This window comes from Lacerta agilis, chromosome 1 (assembly GCF_009819535.1).
Source record: "Lacerta agilis isolate rLacAgi1 chromosome 1, rLacAgi1.pri, whole genome shotgun sequence".
NCBI classification, from domain to species: domain Eukaryota; kingdom Metazoa; phylum Chordata; class Lepidosauria; order Squamata; family Lacertidae; genus Lacerta; species Lacerta agilis.
In genome coordinates this window covers 42,386,915-42,410,181 of record NC_046312.1, presented here as the reverse complement: position 1 = coordinate 42,410,181, position 23,267 = coordinate 42,386,915, and the positions used below count along the sequence as shown (strand labels likewise).

At 42.7% G+C, this 23,267-nt stretch overlaps 1 protein-coding gene across 1 annotated transcript in view; it reads left to right on the top strand.

Annotated features, from left to right (window-relative positions):
• LOC117045029 (cytosolic phospholipase A2 epsilon-like) overlaps positions 1–23,267 on the top strand; it is a 48,795-nt gene that overhangs the window by 4,420 nt on the left and 21,108 nt on the right. Inside the window, exons 4-11 of the mRNA XM_033145819.1 lie at positions 10,585–10,721; positions 11,457–11,585; positions 13,505–13,545; positions 15,551–15,593; positions 17,192–17,267; positions 18,846–19,015; positions 19,135–19,233; positions 22,271–22,308. Coding sequence (XP_033001710.1) covers positions 10,585–10,721; positions 11,457–11,585; positions 13,505–13,545; positions 15,551–15,593; positions 17,192–17,267; positions 18,846–19,015; positions 19,135–19,233; positions 22,271–22,308 — 733 coding nt within the window. The remainder of the gene's footprint in view (positions 1–10,584; positions 10,722–11,456; positions 11,586–13,504; positions 13,546–15,550; positions 15,594–17,191; positions 17,268–18,845; positions 19,016–19,134; positions 19,234–22,270; positions 22,309–23,267) is intronic.

Genomic DNA, 23,267 nt, shown 5'->3' with positions numbered 1-23,267 from the left:
TGGGAAATCTGGTTGGGAAAGATGGGACTCCACAGCACAATCTATTGCATATACAACACATACAAAATGTTACAGGTAGGTAGCCATGTTGGTCTGCCATAGTAAAAAAAAAAAATCCTTCCAGTAGCACCTAGACACCAACTAAGTTTGTTCTTGGTATGAGCTTTCGTGTGCATGCACACTTCTTCAGATACACTGAAATAGAAGTCACCAGACCCTTATATATAGTGAGAGAGTGAGGAGGGGTATTACTCAAAAGGGTGGTGGGAATGGGTGATTGGCTGATGGGTGTGGAAAACCTGTTGAAGACTGTTAACGACTGCGATTAGTCTTAAGGGAAAGCAAGGGGTGGGATGGCTAAAGATAGCTTTGTCATGTATACAGTGGTACCTCGCAAGACAAATGCCTCGCTAGACAACAAACTCGGTAGACGAAAGGCATTTGCTAATGAAAGGATGACTCGCAAGACGAATTTTCCCTATGGCCGTGACTCGCAAAACGAAAAGGTTTTGCGATTCCCCCCCCCCCCCCGTAAAACGCACTTCCTCCAACCGTGCTTCACAAGACGAATTTCCGCTATACAACAACACTCGCGGAACAAATTAATTTCGTCTTGCGAGGCACCACTGTAATGAGATAAGAATCCAATGTCTTTGTTCAGACCAGTTCTCTCCGTGGTTTTGAGTTTGGTAATGAGTTGCATTTCAGCAACTTCTCTTTCCAGTCTATTTCTGAAATTCCTTGTATTAAGACAACTACTTTGAGATCTTGTATAGATGTCCTGGGAGATTGAAGTGTTCTCCTACTGGTTCTCTGTCTTGTGATTCCTGCTATCAGATTTATGTCCATTTATCCTTTGGCATAGGGTTGGGCCTGTTTGTCCAATATAGAGAGCTGAAGGGCTCTGTTGGCATTTGATTGCATACACAATGTTAGAAGATGAGCAATTAAATAGTCCTGAGATGGTATGTTTGACGTTGTTGGGGCCATTAATGGTGTTGTCCGGGTTTATGTGACAGCAAAGTTGGCATCTGGGTTTATTGCAGGCTCTGGTACCAGTGTCCATGTTGAGTCCTGTTGATGTATTATTGTGGGTGAGGAGTTGTTTGAGATTGGGTAGCTGTCTGTAGGCGATGAAAGGTCTTCCTCCCAGAGCTTGAGAAAGAGAACTGGCATTGTCTAGGAGAGGTTGTAGCTCTCTGATGATGTGTTGTAGTGTTTTAACTTGTGAGCTGTATGTGATTACTAGTGGTGTTCTGTTGTTTTCTTTTTTGGGTCTGTCTTGCAGCAAGTTCTCTCTGGGTATCAGTCTGGCTCTGTTGATCTGTTGTTTAACTTCATCAGGCGGATATTTTAGTTCTAAATAGTTTTGCTGTAGATCTCTTAAGTGAGAGTCTCTGTCTGGAGAGTTGGAACAGATGCGCCTATAACGTAGGGCCTGGCTATATACAATGGATTGTTTGGTATGATTGTTATGGTAGCTAGAAGGGTCTGTTGACCATGTGTGCAGATCAGAAGAATACAAAAAAGAACTGAACAAGATTGTTAAGGAGCTACCCCCACACATCCAAGAACAGTTCCTCAATAACACACCAACAGAACCTCGACCAGGAACTTTCTATCTTCTACCTAAAATACACAAACCAGGAAATCCAGGACGCCCCATCATCTCAGGTATTGGCACTATTACAGTGGGTGTTTCCGCTTATATGGACTCTACTCTGAAACCATATGCCATCAGTGCTCCCAGCTACGTACGTGACACCACAGATTTTCTGAGGAAAATACAATCTTTGAATAATCTTCCTAACAATACTATTCTAGTCACTATGGGTGTGGAATCTCTGTATACCAACATCCCACACAACGGTGGTTTACAAGCTATAAGGAACACCATTTCAGTTCACACGTCATCCTGACAAACTATGATTGTCTCAAAAGATAGTTTGCAAAAACCTTTCAGAATTTAAACCCCCTCAGTTTCTAATTCTGATTTCGTGGACAACTGCAAATTGCAATTAGCTATTCAGATATCATACTGACTATTGTAAACTTCACTGGGATGATGTCTGAACTGAGCCAACATTGTGGTTGCTGCTGCAATGGTCTCCCTTCTGAAAGGTAACAACTTAGAGACTTTTTTTTAATACAAGAACATAATAAAATAATATTTTTACAAATTTATATCCCATCCATCTGGCTGGGTTTCCCCAGCCACTCTGGGAGGCTTACAATATATAGCCTATAAAAACACAACAAAACATCAAACATTAAAAAATGAAATATCCCATGAAAGCAACAAACAAACAAACCACTAAATCAATACCGTCATATCATGGTTCTCAAATGGCTCAGTTGCCAAACAAATCGGCTCCTGAACACCGCAAACTCAGAAGTAAGTGTTCCTATTTGTGAATATTTTTCGGAAGCCAAACGTACGACACAGCTTCCACTTGAGTGCTGAAGGCTCTTGCAGCCAATCAGAAGCTGCACCTTGGTTTTCGAACGGTTTTGGGAGTCAAACGACTCCCGGAATAGATTAAGTTCGAGAACCAAGGTACCACTGTAGAAACCAGTAATAACAATAACAATAATAGCAATAATAAACAGTTTACAGTTATAGTCAAAATAACCAACAACTCCAACCAAGCATTTAAGCAACACCAACCTGACAAATATAAACCAGAGGAACCAAAATTAGAACCATTTAAAACATTTTAAAACATTTTTGCCAGCAAAGTCCCAGCGGCGTCCCGGGAGCCTATTTTAGCTGTTCAAGGTGAGTCTGGGCTCCGCCCCCTAGGCCAGGTGGAAATGGGCCTCATAGCAGGGATTGGTCTTCCTTTCAGCACTCACAGCAGCAGAATTGTGACAACAGTGCATAATTTCAAGCTCCTCTCATAGAAGCATTGATGGTCTTTTTTATTTATTTTATGGTTTATTTATTTATTTATTTATCACATTTGTTTGTCACCCTTCATCAGAAGATCACAGGGTGGTTCACAACATGAGAATACAAAAGAAGAATACAGACTACAAAATGAAAACAAACCAATAACCCCATTCCCACAAACACATTTAAAAGGCCACGGAATGTTAACCAACCAAACGCCTGGCTGAAGAGAAACGTTTTTGCCTGGCACCTAGAGATATGTAATGAAGGCTCCAGGTGAGCCTCCTTGGGAAGAGCATTCCAGAAATGGGGAGCCACCACAGAAAAGGCCCTCCTTGTGTTGCTATCCTCTGGACGTTTCACACAGGAGGCACACAAATAAAGGTCCTCATGTGGTGATTGCAGGGTCCAGGTTGATTCAGATGGAAAGAGGCAGTCCTTCAGCAGTTAAGGTAGTTGTAGTTCATTTGGAACAGTTTCTTTTTGATTGAGTGTCTGCGTTGAACCTCGCCTCAACCTCTGACCTGAGATCTCCTCAGTGGAGGAGCAGCAGGAGGACTCCCTGCCAAACAGAACTCCTGCACTTTAGTGATCCCTGCCACAGGACTGGGAGTTCCTATATGAGCTGCTAAGATTCCTGACTGTCTCTCATGCCCTCATTTATCCACCCCAGGGCGACAGGAGCAAGACAGTGAGCCAGGCAGAAGTTTCAGAGCCACTGCTAAAGTGCAAGGCTAGCTGCTTGGAGGAGGGGGAAGTGCACAGAAACACCTGCCTGGATCAGGGCCTGACTGAGAACTAGGGAGGGATGGAGTCTCCGGCTCCTATATAAACTCCCAGTCTGAGCTACTTCATTGTGCAATAGTCCCAGCCTGGGTGGAGAGATGTTGAGCGAGTCAGATTAGGCTTTCCGAAACAATAGGCAAATCGAAGCCCAGCCATCCTTCAGCATTTTCACTTTTCCGAATTCTGCACTGCAGTTTGCAAGCCAACTAATGTGGTGTTTTTTGTTTTGTTTTTAAATGCATATGCTGTGGCAAGGTATGCATAAAAATGTATAACAGTGAAAGTAACATGCAGTAATATGTAAATTAGCAGGCAAATTTGCTTTGCCCAAATCTGTATATTGGGAGAAATTGCAAAAATGCTGGTGAATTGTCATGAAGGAAGGAAGGAAGGAAGGAAGGAAGGAAGGAAAGAAAGAAAGAAAGAAAGAAAGAAAGAGGAAAGAGTAACCCAGAAACTGATGTGAAGTGTGGAGAATTGAACTTAAGAATGGGAAAAAATGAGAGAATGAGAAAACCCCAAAATGACAGATTCACCCATCCCTAGTACAGCTATCTGACAATATAAAGGAAGCAGTGCTTCTCTTATGACTAGATCAGCTGGATGCTATCCACTAGGGTAAAGAATTCTAGGTAGTTCAATCATTTGCCTTAATTTAAAGCAAGACAAAATCTGCATAAAAGAGCCAATGCATTAACAGTACAAAGTATATTCTTGTGGTTTCATGGTTCTTTCCAGCTGGGTGAGGCAGCAAGTATTGCAAAATGTGCCCTCTTACTGTATGGGTTTTCAGATGCTTTAGATATTCCCATCTTGCACAACTGGATTTCCATATATGGAGGTAATAAAAACAACTGCACCAAGCACATTTCTGCATCTCACATCTTTATCTAAATCAGGACAAGGCTACTAGTTTAAGAGTGCAATCCTATGCATGTCACCCTCAAAAGTGAGCCCCATTGAGTTAAATGGGACAGGATAGGATTGAAAAGTCTCAACAGTTCAAGTTATGTTGTAGAGCTTTGAAGCAAAACTACTCCAAGGTAAATCCTGTTGAGTTCTGTGTGGCTTAATCTCAGGTAAACGGATATATGATACCAGGCTAAAATCAGTATATCCACTTACCTGAGAATAAGGTCCACTTAATTCAATGGGATTTATTTTTAGTAGACATGTATAGGATTGTACTGCTCTTCTTTTTAACATTAGATAATAAACACAAGCTCACTGCTGGCTTGTAAAGTTGTTACTGCATGCAGTGAGCCACCAAAACTGCAGTAATTTCAGCGGCCCTTTAGAAATGGCAGTGAAGAGATGATCTCTGGTTAGCAAGGACAACTTCAGTAATGTGCAGAAGGTAAGCCAGATTGGAGTGGGTTCAAGAGTGATTGGAAGAGAAAAAATCAAGACAGCAGGAGTGAATTAAGACACAATGGGAAACAAGCTCAGCTGGCAGTGAGATGGTGAGGATGGGCTAAGGCAAGGTAAGGCTTGGGGAAAAGGGGTGATGATGAAACAGTGACAAAGATGAACAAGGTAGGGAAAGAGAGAAGAGAAACAGTTGAGTGATGTGGGTGGGTGATAACCTGGAAGAGGCAGCAGATAATAGGATAAGGATCGGGTGGCAGTTCAGGTGAGGACAGCAGAGTGATTCTCTCATCATGAGAAACTGGGGTAAGAGGGGACGCGGGGTGGCGCTGTGGTCTAAACAACTGAGCCTCTTGGGCTTGCCAATCGGAAGGTTGGCGGTTCAAATCTGCGTGATGGTGGTTAGCTCCCATTGCTCCATCCCAGCTTCTGCCAGCCTAGCAGTTCAAAAGCACACCAGTGCAAGTAGATAAATAGGTACCACTAAGGCAGGAAGGTAAACGGCATTTCCATGCACTCTGGCACTTGTCACAGTGTCCCATTGCACCAGAAGCGGTGCAGTAATGCTGGCCACATGACCCGGAAAGCTGTCTATGGACTAACACCGGCTCCCTCAGCCTGTAAAGCAAGATGAGTGACGCAACCCCATAGTCGCCTTTGACTGGACTTAACCATCCAGGAGTCATTTACCTTACCCTTTTACTGGGGGGGGGGGGAATAGCAAATAAGTTAGGGAGATGGATGAGGGTCATTGAATAGAGAGGTAGAAATATTGTGGAAGATGGTATCAGTTTTATAAGTGAAGGTAATGAGTTCCTGGCACAGGAGAGGCAGGTGTTACTGGAGCAGCAAATATAGGGAAGTGGCTCCAGAGGATTGTTAGCAGGGGTGTGGATCTGGGTGGTGTGATGTTGTTTGGCCACATAAATGACAGAGGAGAAGGAAGGACAGCATGAATGTAAAGTGTGCCTTTTGATTTCCTTCATCCTCATTTAGCAGCCTGAGATAATCAGTAGAAATTACAAAAGAAAGCAGCAAGCCAAAGTTAGACACTAAGGGCACAAATTTATCATGCCTACAGATGCCCTTAAAGGGGTGGGTGGGTTGGAAAATGTATTATTAAACACATCTGCATCCCTGAAGTTGCTTTTTTGAAACAGGTTGGGCTCAGCAACATCATTTCAGTGCACTCAGAAGCTTCTCTCTCTCTCTCTCTCTCTCTCTCTCTCACACACACACACACACACACACACACACATGAGGTCAACAAGTTAGAAAGAAAGAAGGCAAGCAGAGATTTATAAGATATATAAGAAGGTGGAATGGAGGAATGGGGAACAACATCCCACAGCAACAGAGAATAGAGGCCTAAATAATGGCTTTTGAAAGCTTCTGAAGCAATAACAGGGAACACATTCTCTCCCAACTGATTGCCCTTATTGAAACATGGCCGCCCCTCCTCTGCTGCCCTGTCATTTGGAGGCCTCTCTTCATCCCACACACCCTGCTCCAGAGTGCCAGAAATGCAGACTTCTTGCCTAATGCCTGTTATTGCTTCAGAACTTCTAGAGGGATAGCCTTGTTATTCTTTAGGCCTCTTAAATGCAAATTTATTAGGACATAATCCAGCTTTCACCAACCTGGTAAGCTCCGGATGTTTTTGGACTACACTTCCCATCAGCTCCAGGCTATGCTGGTGGGGCTGATGGGAGTTGTGGTCCAAAAATCTGGAGGGACCCAGAACTAGAGCCCACTTTTATCAGATGCATGGAGTGTTATGCTAAATTGGGAGGTAGGTGTGTGTATGCGATATATGTTTTTTTGTGTGCGTGTGTGCAAATACAAAATGTCTGCAAACTTAGAATAACACTTTTCTTTTGTTTTTCATTATTACATCTATGTCTCAGGTTTCTTCTGTCCAAGGAACTCAAGGTGTTTTTCACACTTCTCCCCCTGTGCATTGAGCCTCACAACAGGTTAGGCTGAGAGGCAATGATTGACCCAAGTTCACCCTTCATGGCTGAGTTGGGATTTGACCCCTGGTCTCCCACCAAACCATATAATTCATGCATCTTATGAAGTGGACTATAGTCCACAAAAACCTATGCCATGATAAATGTGTTAGTCTTTAAGGTGCCACAAGACTCTTCTTTGTTACACTTCAGAGTATAACTTTGTTAAACTTTGAACTGATTCTGATTTTCACCTAATAATGTGCTGGAAAGGAGCCAATCTGTGTGTTTAGTGCACAAACATAGAAAGAGGGAAGCCTGCCTAAACTCAGGACGAAACTAGGCTTTATTTCACCTGAGTCAAAGACCCAGTTTGGCAATCCCTCTCTACACACATTTGCGCGCGCACACACAAGCTGAGAGCCTCAATGGTGCCCCTCTGGAGGCTTCCCCCGGGGCAAAAATCCTGGCTAGCCCCACCCTATGTAGCTATGGCTCTGCCTAGTCCCCAACTTCTTTTCACAAAGGTCATAAATGGGCACCAATAGGTCATTCATTCAGAGCTTCTTTGGCTAGGAAGGCACTAAGGAGGTCAAAAGAGTGACCACATCAAAGTTGCAGCCAGATCTTGGTAAGATGCAGTTGAGGCACAAAACAGAGCACATTTCCTGATTGGCAATGTCTGACAATTCCAAAGGTGCAACCACACCCCTTTGTTCAAAGGAGCAGAGGATCATCAGTAGGATGGATGCAAATAGGCAGGAAAAGCACCTAAGTGAACCTGCTGCTTCTTAACCCACACAGGAATTTAGAAAGAGCAACAGCTGTTTATTTAGTTAGCCATAGATAATCTCATCTCCTATATTTCCAGTGGGGTAACTGTATTTGTCTCTTGTGGCAAAAATAGGACAATCCAAGAGTCTTGTGGTACCTTAAAACAAGAAAACATACTATGGCGTACGTTTCTGGGGGCTCGCTTAATCAGAAGCATATAAATAGAGCAAATTAAAATTGAAAGCAAGTAAACACAGACAGTGTTGGGCTACATTTGAATGACTTAGGTGTAAACCTAGAACAAGGTGGTCCAACTCTTCATACCAAGTGGGCTGCAAACATACTTTGACACGGAACCTGTGGGCCACATACTGCCTTGTTGCGCATGTGGGGGGAAAGTGAGGCCAAAATTTGATTCCCCCCCCCCCCAGCCCTTGCGCTGCCTTCCCAAAGCTGGCTAAGCAAGGCACTGAGCTTTGGGAAGGAGCCACGAGGCTCTGGCCAAAGTTGGGAAAGCACTAACTAGGCTTTGGGAAGGAGGAGGGAAGACTCTAGGACCTTGTCAGAGCCCTCATGCCTCTTTCCCAAAGCCCAGCGTCTGGCTTACTCAGCTTTGGGAAGGCAGTGTGAGGGCTGAGTAGAGCGTCAAACCTTGCCAACGGCTGCAGTACTTGTGGAAGTGAGAGAATTATAGCAATGAGGAAAAATGAATACATTTTTTTCAAAGCAGGATCTCCAATAGATGTATCTCTGGCTTGCTTGCTTGCTTTCTTCCTCTCCTCTTCTTAATTTGCCCACATTGCCTTTCATCATGGCTATCCCTCAATATAGAACCAATGAGATGGGGAATTTGAGGACTGGGGCTTTGAGTATGGCTCTCGTCCATACATTTAAAAATGCAGCTGAAGAAATTAGGTTCTTAATTTTGGATCCAAAGCCTTGTTTCCAAATTTTACACCACTGGAATAGACAGACAGACCCCACTATTGACATGGAAGACAGTCTACTTCCTTCTTTTTGTGCATATATTTTTGGAGTGGGAGAGGATTTTGAGTGGAAATAAAACTGAAGTTCATGTTTAATTAGATGGGAACATGCAGTGGAATGTTGCTCTAAGGATATTATTTGTTCTGTTTAATTTTATATTTGACGTGAGAGGGTAAGTTGTTCAATTGCCTTTTATGTAAGTAGAGAATGAGAGTTTGTCTCCCGCTGGACAAAATAGAAATAATGACTTCTTGAATGAGATTTGTAGACGTAAACATTGCACCCCGCTCAGCCTTTCTCTCTTTTAAAAATGATTTGTGTGTTTAGACCTTTTAGCCACCCCCCAAATAAATTCAGACATGAAGCAAATTTTAGTTTGGTTTTTGGCAGAATTTTGGCCACAACTTTATTGATTACAGTAAGTGAGTGGTTGCATAGGCTCTGGTTTGACTAGTTCCCTGCACCGTGGCAGGTAGCGCTGACCCAGGGTACCAGCATAGGTCAGCCTGGGGTGAACACCTGGGACAGCGGAAAGCAGGGTCATGCTAGTCCACCACCCAGATGTCCCCTGGACTCTGGCACGTGCACAACCCCTCTCAGGGTTGACCAAACCAATGAGTCCCTGGATTCCTTTTGCAGAATACTCATCACATAAGGATGGCTAGAGCTTTCTGCCACCCCTATCACCTGAACCAGAGCCTATCCTCAACCTTACAAGTTGTGACAATTTGCTACGCGGCAGGCGAAACCCAAATGGCAACAGCCAATCAGCCAAGTGGGGAAAATTCCTGCTGTGCCCTTGTCCCAACGACAGACGACACACGACGGCATAGCAAGGTCAGGCGCAAGCCCTAAATATAGGGAGAGGTGGGCGGGTGTTCCGCTGCACTGGCCCAAAGAGAAAGCTCAGGGACACGTGCATGGGCTTAAATAGGTCCCTCGAAGCATTTAGTTTGCGTCCCATTGGTCTAATTGCACCCAGCATCGAGGGACCTACCAATAGGGTGTTGTGGCTGTCCAAACATTCCCACCCACAACACAGGGTTTGGTTGCCAGGTCACACGCAGCACGTGACCTCTTTGAGGGAGGACATGATTTGCCATACAATTTCAAGAATTAAAACATGTCTGCATAGTTTTCAGAGCTTGCTTCTCATGCTCATGATTGGGAAACAGCAAAGCAAGAGCAACTAGGCATTGTAAGCAAGAGCAACCAGTCCTGGATTTACAGAAGCCATCCCAGTTTCTGTTTTGGTCCCGGAATGTCCCGCTTTTCCTTAGGACAGCCCTATTTTCATCAGAGAAATGTTGGAGGGTATGGAGTTATGCAATCCCTGAGCCAAGGAGATAAGTAACTATACAACTATACAACCTTTAGAAGACATCTAAAGGCAGCCCTGTACAGGGAAGTTTTGAAATGTTTAATGATTTATTACGTTTTTATATAAGTGGCTGGGACAACCCTGTCAGATGGGCAGGGTATAAACAGTAAAACTATTATTATTATTATTATTGAATAGGACATCCCTATTTTCATTGGAGAAATGCTATGTTGTGAGTCATTAACCATGATTTATGAACTGGGCCACTGCTTCCAAAGATCAAGCGGTCCACTGCTTCCAAAGATCATGCGGTCTACCTTGAAAACATTGAATGTGCTACCCCCACAAGATTGAACTAAATCTTCAATCTAATCAACATCATCATCATCATCATCAAACCTTTTATTGGCATCACATAAACATCCATAACAAACCAATACAGTATGCTAATCTCATTTTGGCCATAATTAAAACTATGAATTACTCCGTATTCTCCCCTACAGTAAGTGAAACAGATTGTTATGTGACCTTGTGGCTGCCTACGGCTTCATGTGAGAAAGTTCGGACCAAAACAGTGGCAAATTGCAAAGATCCTGTATGGAATGAAACATTCTACTTCAGGATCCAGAGCCAAGTTAAGGTAGGATAAAAGTTGGTACATGCATGGGTTCCTCTAGGAGAATCATCTCCATGTTGCCCTAGTTATTGCTCTTCTGCATCTGTGACCACTTCTGTGTTTCACTGACTTTAAACTATGTACTAAAGTTGTTGTTGTTGTTGTTGTTTAGTCATTTAGTCATGTCCGAGAGTCTCTTCTAAATAAACCTAGGCTAGGATCTTGGCTTCTCCTTTATCACAGCTTTCTTTCTTTTGCTGCCACCATTTTGAAAAGTATCTGCTATTCAGATGCACGTACTGTACAGTCATTATACAATGCAATGCAATACAATACAATACAATACAGACCTCCACGTTATTATTTGTTCTACACAGGAGTCGGACCAGTGGCCTACCAGTGGTCTGGCAGCAAGTAACTCTCTAGGGGTCTAAGCAGAGGTCTTTTCAGTTTTACTACCTGATTATTATTATTATTATTATTATTATCATCATCATCATCATTATCATTATTATAGCTAGGGGTGCCCTATGATTAAATTTGTTTGTTTGTTTTTTTACATTTTTGGGGGGGGGCCTTTCTCATGTAAGAGAGTACTCCTGTTTTATAGATCCTTGCCACAGGTATACGTAGCACACTTCTGTTTCTCCTTTGTATCCCACGGTTGGACTAAAATAGCCTTCTCTCTCTCTCTCTCTCTCTCTCTCAGCTTTGTGTTTCCATTATTCATTCACAATACTTTTTAATTTCTGATTCCAGAATGTTTTAGAATTGACCGTATGGGATGAAGATGTTATTCGAGATGATGACAACCGTGTCATTTTCTTTGACATAGCTAAAGTCCCCTTTGGAGAATCAATTTTTATGACATTTGAATTGAATCCCCAGGTGAGCAGGCATAGAGATCAATCCTTAACTGGGATTTCTTTGCATTTCTCACATATTGTCCTGCCAGGTACAGGTAGGTAGCCGTGTTGGTCGGACGTGGTGAGGGGGGGGGGGATAAAAAGTTGTCCAGTAGCACCTTAGAGACCAACTAAGTCTGTTCTGGGTATAAGCTTTCGTGTGCTTATACCCAGAACAAACTTAGTTGGTCTCTAAGATGCTACTGGACAATTTTTTAATTTTTATATTGTCCTGCCCTCCTTCTAAAAGAAAAAAAGTTAACGTAAGAATGAAGAGTGGAGGTTCCAATTGCAGCACTCTATGTGATTTTACCTAGACCAAGGATGGTGAACCTATATTCCCAGAACCGCTGTCTTCTCCAAACCATCTTTGCCATGCAACCTAACACCCTCATATGTGATTAGCCTCCCTCATGAAATTGACACCCTCTAACAATTAGAGTTTCCTACTCATTATTGTTCTTAGATACAAAACCCAACAAGAGCTACCAAGGTATCGCAATATGTGGGACATGTCTGCTCAATGGCCATTCAGCTTACTAAGTCTGCTGATGGGGTGAAGAGTGGCCAGTGGCAGAGGAAGGGGGTGTGGTAGGTGCGGTCCGCCATGGGTGTCACCACTGAGGGGGGTGACAAAATGCCGGGTGGCACTCACCGCAAGGCCTGCAGAGATGTGGTGGCTTGGGCGCGCACAGGCTCCATGATACCCAAACGGTCCACCTGCTGCCTCCCCCCAGCTTTAGGGCGGCTGAGTGGGGAGAGGCAGGCAAACTCCGGAGGCCCCGTGGTGCGCCCTGCCCCTATGGGCACCTGAGCAACTTCCTCTGCCGCTGAGAGTGGTACTACATATCAAGGTGAGATTACCACATGGACTTAATTCACATCAGGAGACCCTGTTGTTCACATCATCCGCAATTTAGTTCTATGTAGTTATATACAGTTCCATGCTGAGAAGACGTATGATTCCTTTTCTAACCTTTATCATGTACTTAGACTTTCACCTTTGACAAAGAAATCCATCTGAATCCTTAAATCCAAACACTTTATTTGAAAATGCCATCTTTAAAAAAGGAAAAAAAATGTACATACTGTGAGAAGAATTACATAAACCAGAGACGGGTTACCTGTGGGCTTCCAGATACTGCTGAACTACAATTCCCATCATCCCTTGCCTGCATGGTCAATGGCCAGGGATGATGGGAGTTGTAGTTCAGCAACATATGGAGGACCACAGGTTAGCCGCTCTGACTGTGAAGAATTTGGGATATTCACTGTTGCTGATGACCTAGACAGCAAACAAATATGAAAAGAGGAATCCATAAAGCTAATATATAGGACTCATAGTTTAACAGTAGCAACAAACCTGACCTTATTGTGCACATCTGAACATAGAAACACGGGATTGTTAAACCTTGCAAATTGAGATTGGACATCCTATTCAAAGGGTGAAAACAGACCTTGCAAATTGAGATTGGACATCCTATTCAAAGGGTGAAAACAGACTTGAAAGCAGCAGTTCTGCATGTTTTTTCAACTGCCCTATGGTGTGATGCAATGGGTCAGTGCATCCAGCTATTAACCAGAAGGTTGGTGCTTTGAGCCCACCCAGGGAGGCTGGGGGCAGGATTCCTGCACTGCAGGGGCTTGGACTAGATGACCCTTGGGGTGCCTTTCAATTCTACAGTTCTATGATTATATGAAAGGGGGGGAAAGGAGTGTGAGAGAGGAGTGCTTTTCACCAAGTTCAATTTTCAACATTCAGTTTTAATTTCTGCAATAAGGGGTGGGGTGGGGGTGGGGGAGAGAGACATATATTTGATATGTCCCATTCCATGCCTCTCAATGTCTATGGAACAAGTATTTGCAAAATTTGTGCCATTTATGCTGCATTCTAATTTTCAGACACGTGAACAATTGGAGGTTGAATTTGCACTGGAGAATATGTAAGTAAATGTAGAATACTGTAGAAACCAATTACTATAGAAGCCTGTCTGCTACAATGAATTGTATTCTCTTGTTTTTATTTTATCTTATTAAGAATAAGGTCTCTTGTGTTACTTGGTGTTTTAATGTTCGCTGAGTATTTCATTGGCAATCATTTGTAGCCCAGCATGGGATCATCTTGTATGTTGAAGAGTGGGACAGAAATGTTTTAAATCAAAAAGTTACCAATAGCAGCTAATGGCCATAGAATGAGCCCAGTTGTATAAACTTGCTATTCATAAAAATTCAAGGCGATGCAATTCAAATTAGCTATCCATCTCCCTTCCTTGGTATAAGTGAGGAACTTGTTAATGGGGGGGGGCATTTTCCTTTCTTTCAACACATGTGCCTACGTAGCAAATAAAACGCACCTCAGCGTGCCTTCAGATGTCAACTTTGCCTGTGATGATTTCCATAAACTGGAGAGCAAAAGACGACTTCCTCATTGGCATAAGAATTCTGATTTACATCATGCTTCCTCTTCTCCTTGCACTAATCCTTCCTGTGCATCTGGAGTAGCAGAAGCCAGAATTTCTCCCATCAGGACTGATTCCCTCAGATGTCTAGTTTGCAGGTGTCTGGCATACAAATACGAGAATGTATTGCTTTGCCTCAAAAGCACTAAGATTGCTGGATAAAAATGACATCAGGGATTTGTACCATTTCATCAGACTCTTCCCCTTGGTATCTGAAGAAGTGTGCATGCACACGAAAGCTCATACCAAGAACAAACTTGGTATCTGAAGAAGTGTGCATGCACACGAAAGCTCATACCAAGAACAAACTCAGTTGGTCTCTAAGGTGCTACTGGAAAGAATTTCCTATTTTGTTTCTTCCCCTTGGGTTACTATTGGGTTACTACTAAGAAGAGTATTCAAACCGCCATACTTAACCTAACAGTAAGTCTCATTGAACTGAGTGGCGATTACATCTGAGTAGGCATGCATAGGATTGCACTGGAAACAAAAAAAAATAAAAATTATAGAGCAGTATTATTTTGAAATAATTGCCTGGTGTCTCCTGCAAGAACTAAGCTGTCAATACAAGACAGAAGTTAGGGATGGGTCATATTGCTACAAGGTTCTGAATTTCCTTGTCCTGGGAATTTTGCAAGAATAAGCAAAGTAGTGTGTCATGTGGGAGTCACCGGCAAAGAAACGTGGTGATGACAAAATGGACTAGATTGTGGTGATGTGGCAGTAAGATTATCTGAAGGATCTATGAATTAGAACACTGACCTATTTAACCCGGTCACTTGACTTTTGTATTTTGAAATCCTCATCAGTAGAGCATGCCTAAAATCTGCTTAATGTGATGATTGCCATTGTTGCTGCCATTCACAACCACAGCCTTGCCCTCTGGCTGAAACCAAACCTTTCCTGCTAAGCAGTCAGAATTTAGGAACTTGTTTCTCGGAGTGACCAGGGACTCAGCTATACAGCTGCAAATGAAACATTTTAAGTGTGTTGTAAAGTGCATTATACAAATGTGACACTAGATGGTGATGGGGAGCTATGGCAAATTCAATTTATTTTTCAAAACGTTTTTTTTTTTAATAAAATATTTTCACAACATTTTTTTTTATATGTGTGTAGATTCCACCTAGGGGTAATGCCACACCACCAGCCTCCTGATAGTGTTGTTGATGCTACTTACCAAAACTAGGGGGGAGCAGGGCAGTGGAGGGGGGTCAGGACTGGAAGAGCCAATCCCATCTGCGCTCACGTGCATCCTTGGCCTCACTGCTGTCCTGCCCCCACACCATTCTGGTGAGCAAAAGCAATGTTTCTGTTGGGAAAGCAGCAGGGCTGGCTAGTCCTGGGGGTGGTAAGCAGCAAAAGGAAAAGGGCAAAGTAAAATTCTAAGACATAAGTTGACTGTTCAGCTCTAACTTATGTTGAACAATTGTGCCTTAAATCATTCAAGTTGTAGCATCATGTATATCTATGCATATTTATTTCCTAGATGTGGTCCAGCTGAAACCATCATTACAAATGGAACAATAGTGGTAATTTCCATTTCTTCATGTATTTATTATGCCATACCTGTGGGTTGCAGGAACTCTGTAAGCTACCTCTACCTAATATTGACTGAACAAGATCCTGAGTGAGAGGACAATAAGTTTGACTTGTGTTAGTGTGAAAGAGAAATCTTATATATGGGTATGGTGGAATATTAAATAATGAAATGCAAGCATCACAAAGTGTATGGGAGAAACTGCGGCTTTCTCTCCTCCCCTCTTTTTCATTCCCACTCTTATGATATGCATACCATGGGAGCCAAATCAGATGTTACCAAATCAGAAAAATAATTTTTGGGTGGTCAGAACTCAACTTGGCTACAGTAATATTTGAATTGGCTTCCCATGTGAGTTGATTCAATCATGTGATAAGTGCTCACGTCATGTTAAATACCAGAAATGGAATGTATGCATTGGCCCATACAGATAAATGCACAAACTGTGTCAAAAGAACCTTGATGTATGGAATAGTGAAATGAATGAATATCAGTATTAGGACACCATGAGACAGCAAAACCAAGTAGCTGCAATGGACTAAAATCTTCATGACGTGAAATATGATGAACAATTCACTGCAAATGTCACCCATCATCTTTTCCTTTTAGTGCCATCACTAGGTTTCAAAGAGGTACACACACACACACACACACACACACACACACACAGTGTGGGTGCACATCCAGGTTGTTTTTTTGTTTTGTTTTTGGAGCTACTTTTTAAAGTGTCATTTCTAAACACCAGAAGTACTCTTTGAGATCTTACTTTGAAAAGCAGTCATTGACTAGGCACAAGAACTCTGGGATCTGACTGTGTACATTTGTTAACTCTTCTTTATATAGTAAGTTGTGGAGGGGTAATTAACATGGGACCCTCTAGGTCTTGTTAGACAACAATTCCCATCATGTGTCTGAAGATTAGCCATGCTAGCTGGACCTGATGAGAGTTGAGTTCAATAACATCTGAAGGGTATCACGTTATACTATCTAGCAATAAAATTGCCTTCCAGTTTTGGGCAATATTCATAGTGGCTGCATCACAAAAAAGCCCACTTATAATTAGGTAATTGTGAAAGTGGGCCCTCACATGTATGAGGATTTAGTTTAGGAAAAAGCCATGTCCTATTCCCCACAAAGCAGCCCCTGTATCATGCAGCTACTGCTGTCAAGTAATGTCTGGGGGGGCGGGGGGGGGCTGGTTCACATTTTCTAGAACAATTCATTTATGAACTTGATGAATCTCCAGAGGCCGTAAGTTTAATTCAATCAATTAAAAACATCATGTGAGAACATGAATATGTGCAGTGCTTTCTTTCTGGAGGGACGCAGGGGTACACATACCCCTAAACATTTTGTGAATCTTTGTACTTTTGTCCATTTACTGTATTTATTTTTCCTGATTTGAACTAAAAAAATGTGATTTTCTTGAGTCAAAATGAAAGTACCCCTAAACATTTTTTTTAAAGAAAAAAAGCACTGAATATTTGGCATTTGGCCAAATAAATAAAGTTTGTGGTTGCATAACATTCATGGCGCAAACTGCGAGATGGAAAATGTTATTCACTACTTTGTGGGTTGTTTCTGTTGCAGTGTCGTGAACTTTGCTGTTTAGAGGTTCAGGCGGATCGAAGGAAACGGAAGAAAAAAAAGAACGCATATTTCAGACGTGAGGGTTATTCCTTCATTAAACGCTTTCCCACACTGCCACCTATTAGACCGGATGATAGAGGCCTCAGGTTTGGAGTTCAGGTGCTAGGTCCAGTCTGGAATGGGTAAAATTGCTAGCAAACACGCTCAGGCATTTTGCTGACGCGGCTTCCACCTGAGATGGTACCATAGCATACTCTGAAATGTCAACAGCCTGACTGAAAGTGTTAAGTTTAATGTCTTCAACCTCTGTCTTGGTGAGCACATCACATTACACCACAGTGTAAAACAAACTATGGTTTAATGTGAGTAAGCAGCTTCCATGACACACTGAAGAAACAAATCTGAGCCTGAGCCTGTGGTGTGTTTCTCTCTCAAAAACCATTAAGTGGCAACCAAGGTTTGTTCTTGACTTGCCACTAGAGGGTTGTGTGGGGAAAGCAGTGGAGGTGGCAGGGCAGGTGGGGAGCCCATGGCGGTGGAGGAACTTCTGCTGCCTGAGGCAGCAGCCTCACCCTCCTTAATGGCTGAGCCGGCTCTAGTACCCTGTCTCTATAAAAACACCCTTGTCTCTCTTTCCTGTTAAGGCTTTAACTTCCTGGATCAATTTTTCTGAGAGTGCTATAGTCCGAACTTTTTGGACTATAGCAGCATTTGTAAGAGTCTGTCACATTTATTAAACTCCAGAGTGCCAACTGTTCTTGAAATGCACATATCCCCAGATTGGGACAAGGCAGATTTTGATGCAGAGATGAACTGTTGGGCCCCATGAAATGGTTTTTAAGGTTATGTTTCTAAGCATACTTACAGTGCGATCTCATGTGTCTTCTCAAAAGTAATCCCCATTGAGTTAAATGAACCTTACCCATAGGCAGGTGTGCATAAGATTAAAGTCTTAGCTGTAGATATATTCCATTTACTTTTCTGGGATCAGGATGTAGAACAAAATGCTAAACAGAGTTAATTGGAGCTAAGACCCACTGAACACAGTGCAGCTTACTTCTAAGTAAATGTGTATAGGCTTGCACTGTCATTTATTCATAGACCTCTATAACATTTTTCACGATAATGAACAAAAAAGCATAAAAAACTTTCACGAAATGCATGTCTCAATCCGCATGAAGAGATCTCAATGGCATGGAGGTTGGTATTATTTCTGATAGGGACGCAAGTGGCGCTGTGGTTTAAACCACTGAGCCTCTTGGGCTTGCTGATTGGAAGGTCGGCAGTTCAAATACCCGCAATGGAGTGAGCTCCCAGCTCCTGCCAACCTATCAGTTCAAAAGCACACCAAATGGCATTTCTGTGTGCTCTGGCTTCTGTCATGGTGTCCCGTTGCACCAGCAGTGGTTTAGTCATACTGGCCGCATGACCCGGAAAGCTGTCTGTGGACAAACACCGGCTCCCTTGACCTGAAAGCGAGATGAGCGCTGAAACCCCATAGTCGCCTTTGACTGGACTTAACCGTCCAGGAGTCCCTTACCTTACCTTTTATTATTTCTGATTGTTGGGTTTGTTGTTGTTTTTTTTAAAAAAAACAACAACTGCTCTGCTTACTTTTTTCAACACTGTCCTCTTTTTCTTTTCTTTTTTTTAGAACAAGATGTCAGATGTACATTGAAAGGATCCTTTGAAGGAACTCAAAACATTTCAATAGGCTGTGTCTCCAACTTGCATTTCACCGATCCTTCCCTTTTCCACTATGCCAGGTTTAAGCAAGCAGAACTGGATGTTCTACTCCCAAAGAAGAGGTCACTTCCCACCTTTGTATGTCATAGCTGAGCATGGTAGTAACCTGGATAATTTTAGTTAGTAGTGCCTTTTATTAGGAGAGGTGTTTTAAAAAAGCAATTCTGTTTTTAAAGAGGCAATCTCTTTATTTTCAGTGTTGTTGTTGCAACTCATGTGGAGCTAATGCTTACAGAAACAGGAACCTGACTCTGCCTCTGAATGCACTTCCCACTGATCAAGATGTAATCAAAGAAGTAAGTACTCCTTCTCAGCCCCTCTGTACTTAATGCTGCAGGGTTCAACAGGGTTCTATTCTTTCTCCCATGCTTTTGAACATCTATAGGAAGCCACTGAGAGCCATCATCCAATTATTTGAAGTCAAGTGTTTATCAGTATGTGAATGGCACCCAGCTCTGTCTCCATTCCATATGAAGCAGGAACATCTGTGCAGATGCTGGACTGTGTCTAGAGGTAGTAGCAGGCTGGATGAGGACCAGTAAACTGAGACTGAATCCTGACAAGATGGGGGGCTTTTCCTGGATCCAGGAGCTGTATAGAGGGCCTGTTCCAGATGCAATGCATTCCTCCTGATGGAACAGGTGCATAGCTTGAAGGTGCACCTCTAGCCGTCATTTTCACTGGACACCCAACTGGCCTCAGTGGCTATGAGAGGCTATTCCTAGTCCAGCTATGGCCCTTCTTGGTCCAATATAGCCTGACTACAGAAGTACGTGCTCAAATAGTGTTACAGTTAGACTAGGAATGGGAAACCTTTCCCTTCTAAACATCTCTTTGGGAGCCACATGCCAGTGGTGAGATGAGATAAGATAAGATAATCTTTATTGCCATTGTCCCCTTGCAGGAACAACGAAATTACTTGGTTGCTCTATCCACTCAAATAAGGCACTCCACATAAATTTAAAATAACTACAAAACACTAATTAAAACAGTACAATATGATACAATATAACAAGTAAAATAAGATGACTTCAAAGTCCAGACTTTCCATTTAAGGCCGAAATTGCTCTAGGGAAGAAACTGTTCTTGAGACGGCTCCTTCTCGCCTTCATTGTTCTGTATCTCCGTCCTGATGGCAGGAGCTCGAAAAACGGTGACCAGGATGCGATGGATCTCTTGATATGTCTAGTGCTTTTCTGTGGCACCTGGTGATATAGATTTGTTGTAAGGTGCAGAGTGAGCAGCCAATAATGCTCTCTGCTGTTTTAATAATTCTGCACAACCCTATCCTATCCTGAGAAGGACAGCTTCCGTGCCACACAGATAAACCATAAGTGAGCACACTCTCAATGGCACAGTGATAGAAGGCAAGCAGCAGCTTTTGCGGAAGATGGTTTTTCCTTAGAATTCTCAAAAAGTACAGTCTCTGCTGCGCCTTCTTCACAAGCCCCCTTGAGTTGACACTCCAGGACAGATCCTCCTGTAACTCAATGCCCAGAAATCTGAACGTTGTTGCCATCTCCAGAGGCAAAGATTAACAGATCAGTGAATATAAGCTTTACCTTTGTGCAGCAGGCACACTCTCCCACCCACCCACCCACCACACCTCTGTCCTCCATCCAAGCAAAGACTCATTGCAGCCAGGCCAAAACTCTTAAAGGGAGGTGCAAAGAGTGATTTGATTTGATTATTTGATTTCTTTACCACTTAATATGTTAAAAACATCTCTAAGCGGCGTACAAAAGAACTGAAGCAACCACAGACAGCTTAAACAACATATTATAAAATACACAGTTACATGTAAAAATACTGCATTAATACAAAGTTACTAATATCTACAAATCAATATCAATTCATTTCCCTTCTGTCACACCCTCCCTCTCCTCACCCAGGGTCCAAACAAACTCTCAGCATACCAGATGGGCTAGGGAGACACTGCCTGTAGTTCCCTCAGTTGGTACAGTTTGTTGTACGACAGCACAGAGCAGGGCCTTCCCTCTTGTGGCAACCCATGTTTAGAACTCCCTTCTGTTAGAGATCTGGTTGTGCCTCACATTAATCGCTTCCAGGCATCAACTTAAGATGTAGCTTTTTATTCAGGCCAACAGAAATAGCTGGTTTAAGGATGGCTTCCTTTGCTGTGACATTACCACCTTTTTGTATTTATTGTTTTAAGATGCTGATGTTATTTACTGGCTTTATGATTTTTATGTTAATTGCTATATTGTATCTGAATGAATTGCTATATATCACACTGGCCAAATATTCTTTCAAATACTTGGGTCCCAGGCCAGTGTTGTGATGTCATCACTTTATGTTTCCCCCAAGTGAAGCAAGCATTGAAAAGTACCGTAAGGGTACCATAATGGGTGGGATCCAATACAGTCGTACCTTGGTTTTCGAACAGCTTAGCTCTCGAATGTTTTGGCTCCTGAACGCAGCAAACCCAGAAGTGACAGTTCCGATTTGCAAATTATTTTTGGAAGCTGAACGTCCAACGTGGCTTCCGTGGCTTCTGATTGAGTGCAGGAAGCTCCTGCAGCCAATCAGAAGCCGCACCTTGGTTTTCAAACATTTTCGGAAGTCGAATGGACTTCCAGAATGGATTTTGTTCGAGAACCAAGGTATGACTGTTTAGCTTTTTTTTCCCCTGTCGGAGCAAGGATTTATTATTGCACCACAGAACTTTCTCCCTTTCTCTTCCCCCACTACCCATGTGCCCCATAAATCTGTTCTGGAGCAGATTTGGGGAGAAGCATGGTGCATGCAGGAGGAGAAGTGTTGCACAAATAGTTGGGTTGCACAAACATTGGGTTGATGGGGTGCAGTAGTTGAATACTGCCCAATGGGAACAGGAGAAAAGCTTGACATGGAGCTGCTATCTTCACTGGCCTGCAGGAAACAAAACCACTATAGTGTGTGGGTCTAGTTAGAGAAATGGGTGGTCCTGTGGAATAACTGCAACCTGAAATACATGGGAGATGCCCTGCCCACATCCTTCATAAACGTTGTCACAATAAATAAACTGCAGTTGCATTTTCCAGACTATATTGAGGTCGCTTTATAAGTCAGTAAAGTTACTAGAATCACAGACTGCAGAATTGAAACCAAAATTATGTACATGATGTTGTGAATTCCAAATTTTAGAGATGGTCAACAATCATTAGAAAGAGTATAAAAACAACACACGGAAACTACCTTCGATTTTTGACATTCGCAACAGCATATGCAAACTTGGCACAGAACAGGAAGCATTTTTTTTTCTATTTTTGGAAGTTGGGAAGGATTTTATGATATGACATAATTGATTGTATTTAAATTCTTAACTTTTAGGACAAAGAAGTTAATTTACACTTCAAAGCAAAGACCTGGTAAGAGTCAGTCGAAATAAAATAATGTGGTTTTTTGCTCTTCCACTTTATCCATTTTTAAAAGATGTGACGAGAAAAAAATTCTGCATGTTTACTTCACAGAACAACTTAGCTTTGTGAAGGTTAGATTCAAGGAACCAAATTTTGGGCCTTCAGTTTCAAGTTGAGAGATCTCCTCTCAAATATTTGTATATAATTTTACTTGAAAACTGGAAAATCTTAACATATGCCAAAAGTAAATTTAGGATGATAATGAATTTGTTTATCACTAACACTATGACTTTGAAATTGTACTTCTCAAATCCCCACTGGCGTAGGAAGGGCGGGGTGTAGGGGGCGGGGTGCCCCGGGCAGCGTGATCCCAGTAGGGTTCCATCTCGGCGGTCCCCCCACCCGCGCTGCACGCCCGGCCCCCAGAACGCGCCCCACCCCCACCCCCAGAATGTGCACCCCGCCCCAGAACGCACACCACACCCCTGTGGGTGGTGCACCACGCCACGCCCCCAGAACACGTGCCAGCCCTGCCCCCGCCTGATTCCCGCCCCTGGTGCTGGAGCATGAAGCTCCGCCACTGCAAATCCCTTTACTACTGGGTTATTGTTTGAGAGTCAATCACATTCAGAATTATGGTCCTCTTCCAATAATATGCTCTGCTCACCATTATAGAAGTGGAGGAAGAGTTTTTTGCAACTATAAAATGTGCTTTAAAAATTTCTGCACTATCATGAGTTCGATTGGAGTTTTTCTGGTTGAAGCTAAATTAACATTTGAGCATCATCTATCGGTTTGGCCACAGCCCAGCATCACACATTATGTAAAGTGGTTTACATTTTTGAGAATTAATGTACTGGATGCAGACCTGCCCATTTTCAATACTGCTTCTCACAAGCATCTGGTTGGCCACTGAGAGAGCAAAATGCCCTGGACCAGTTGAACCTTTGGTCTGATCCATCAGGGCT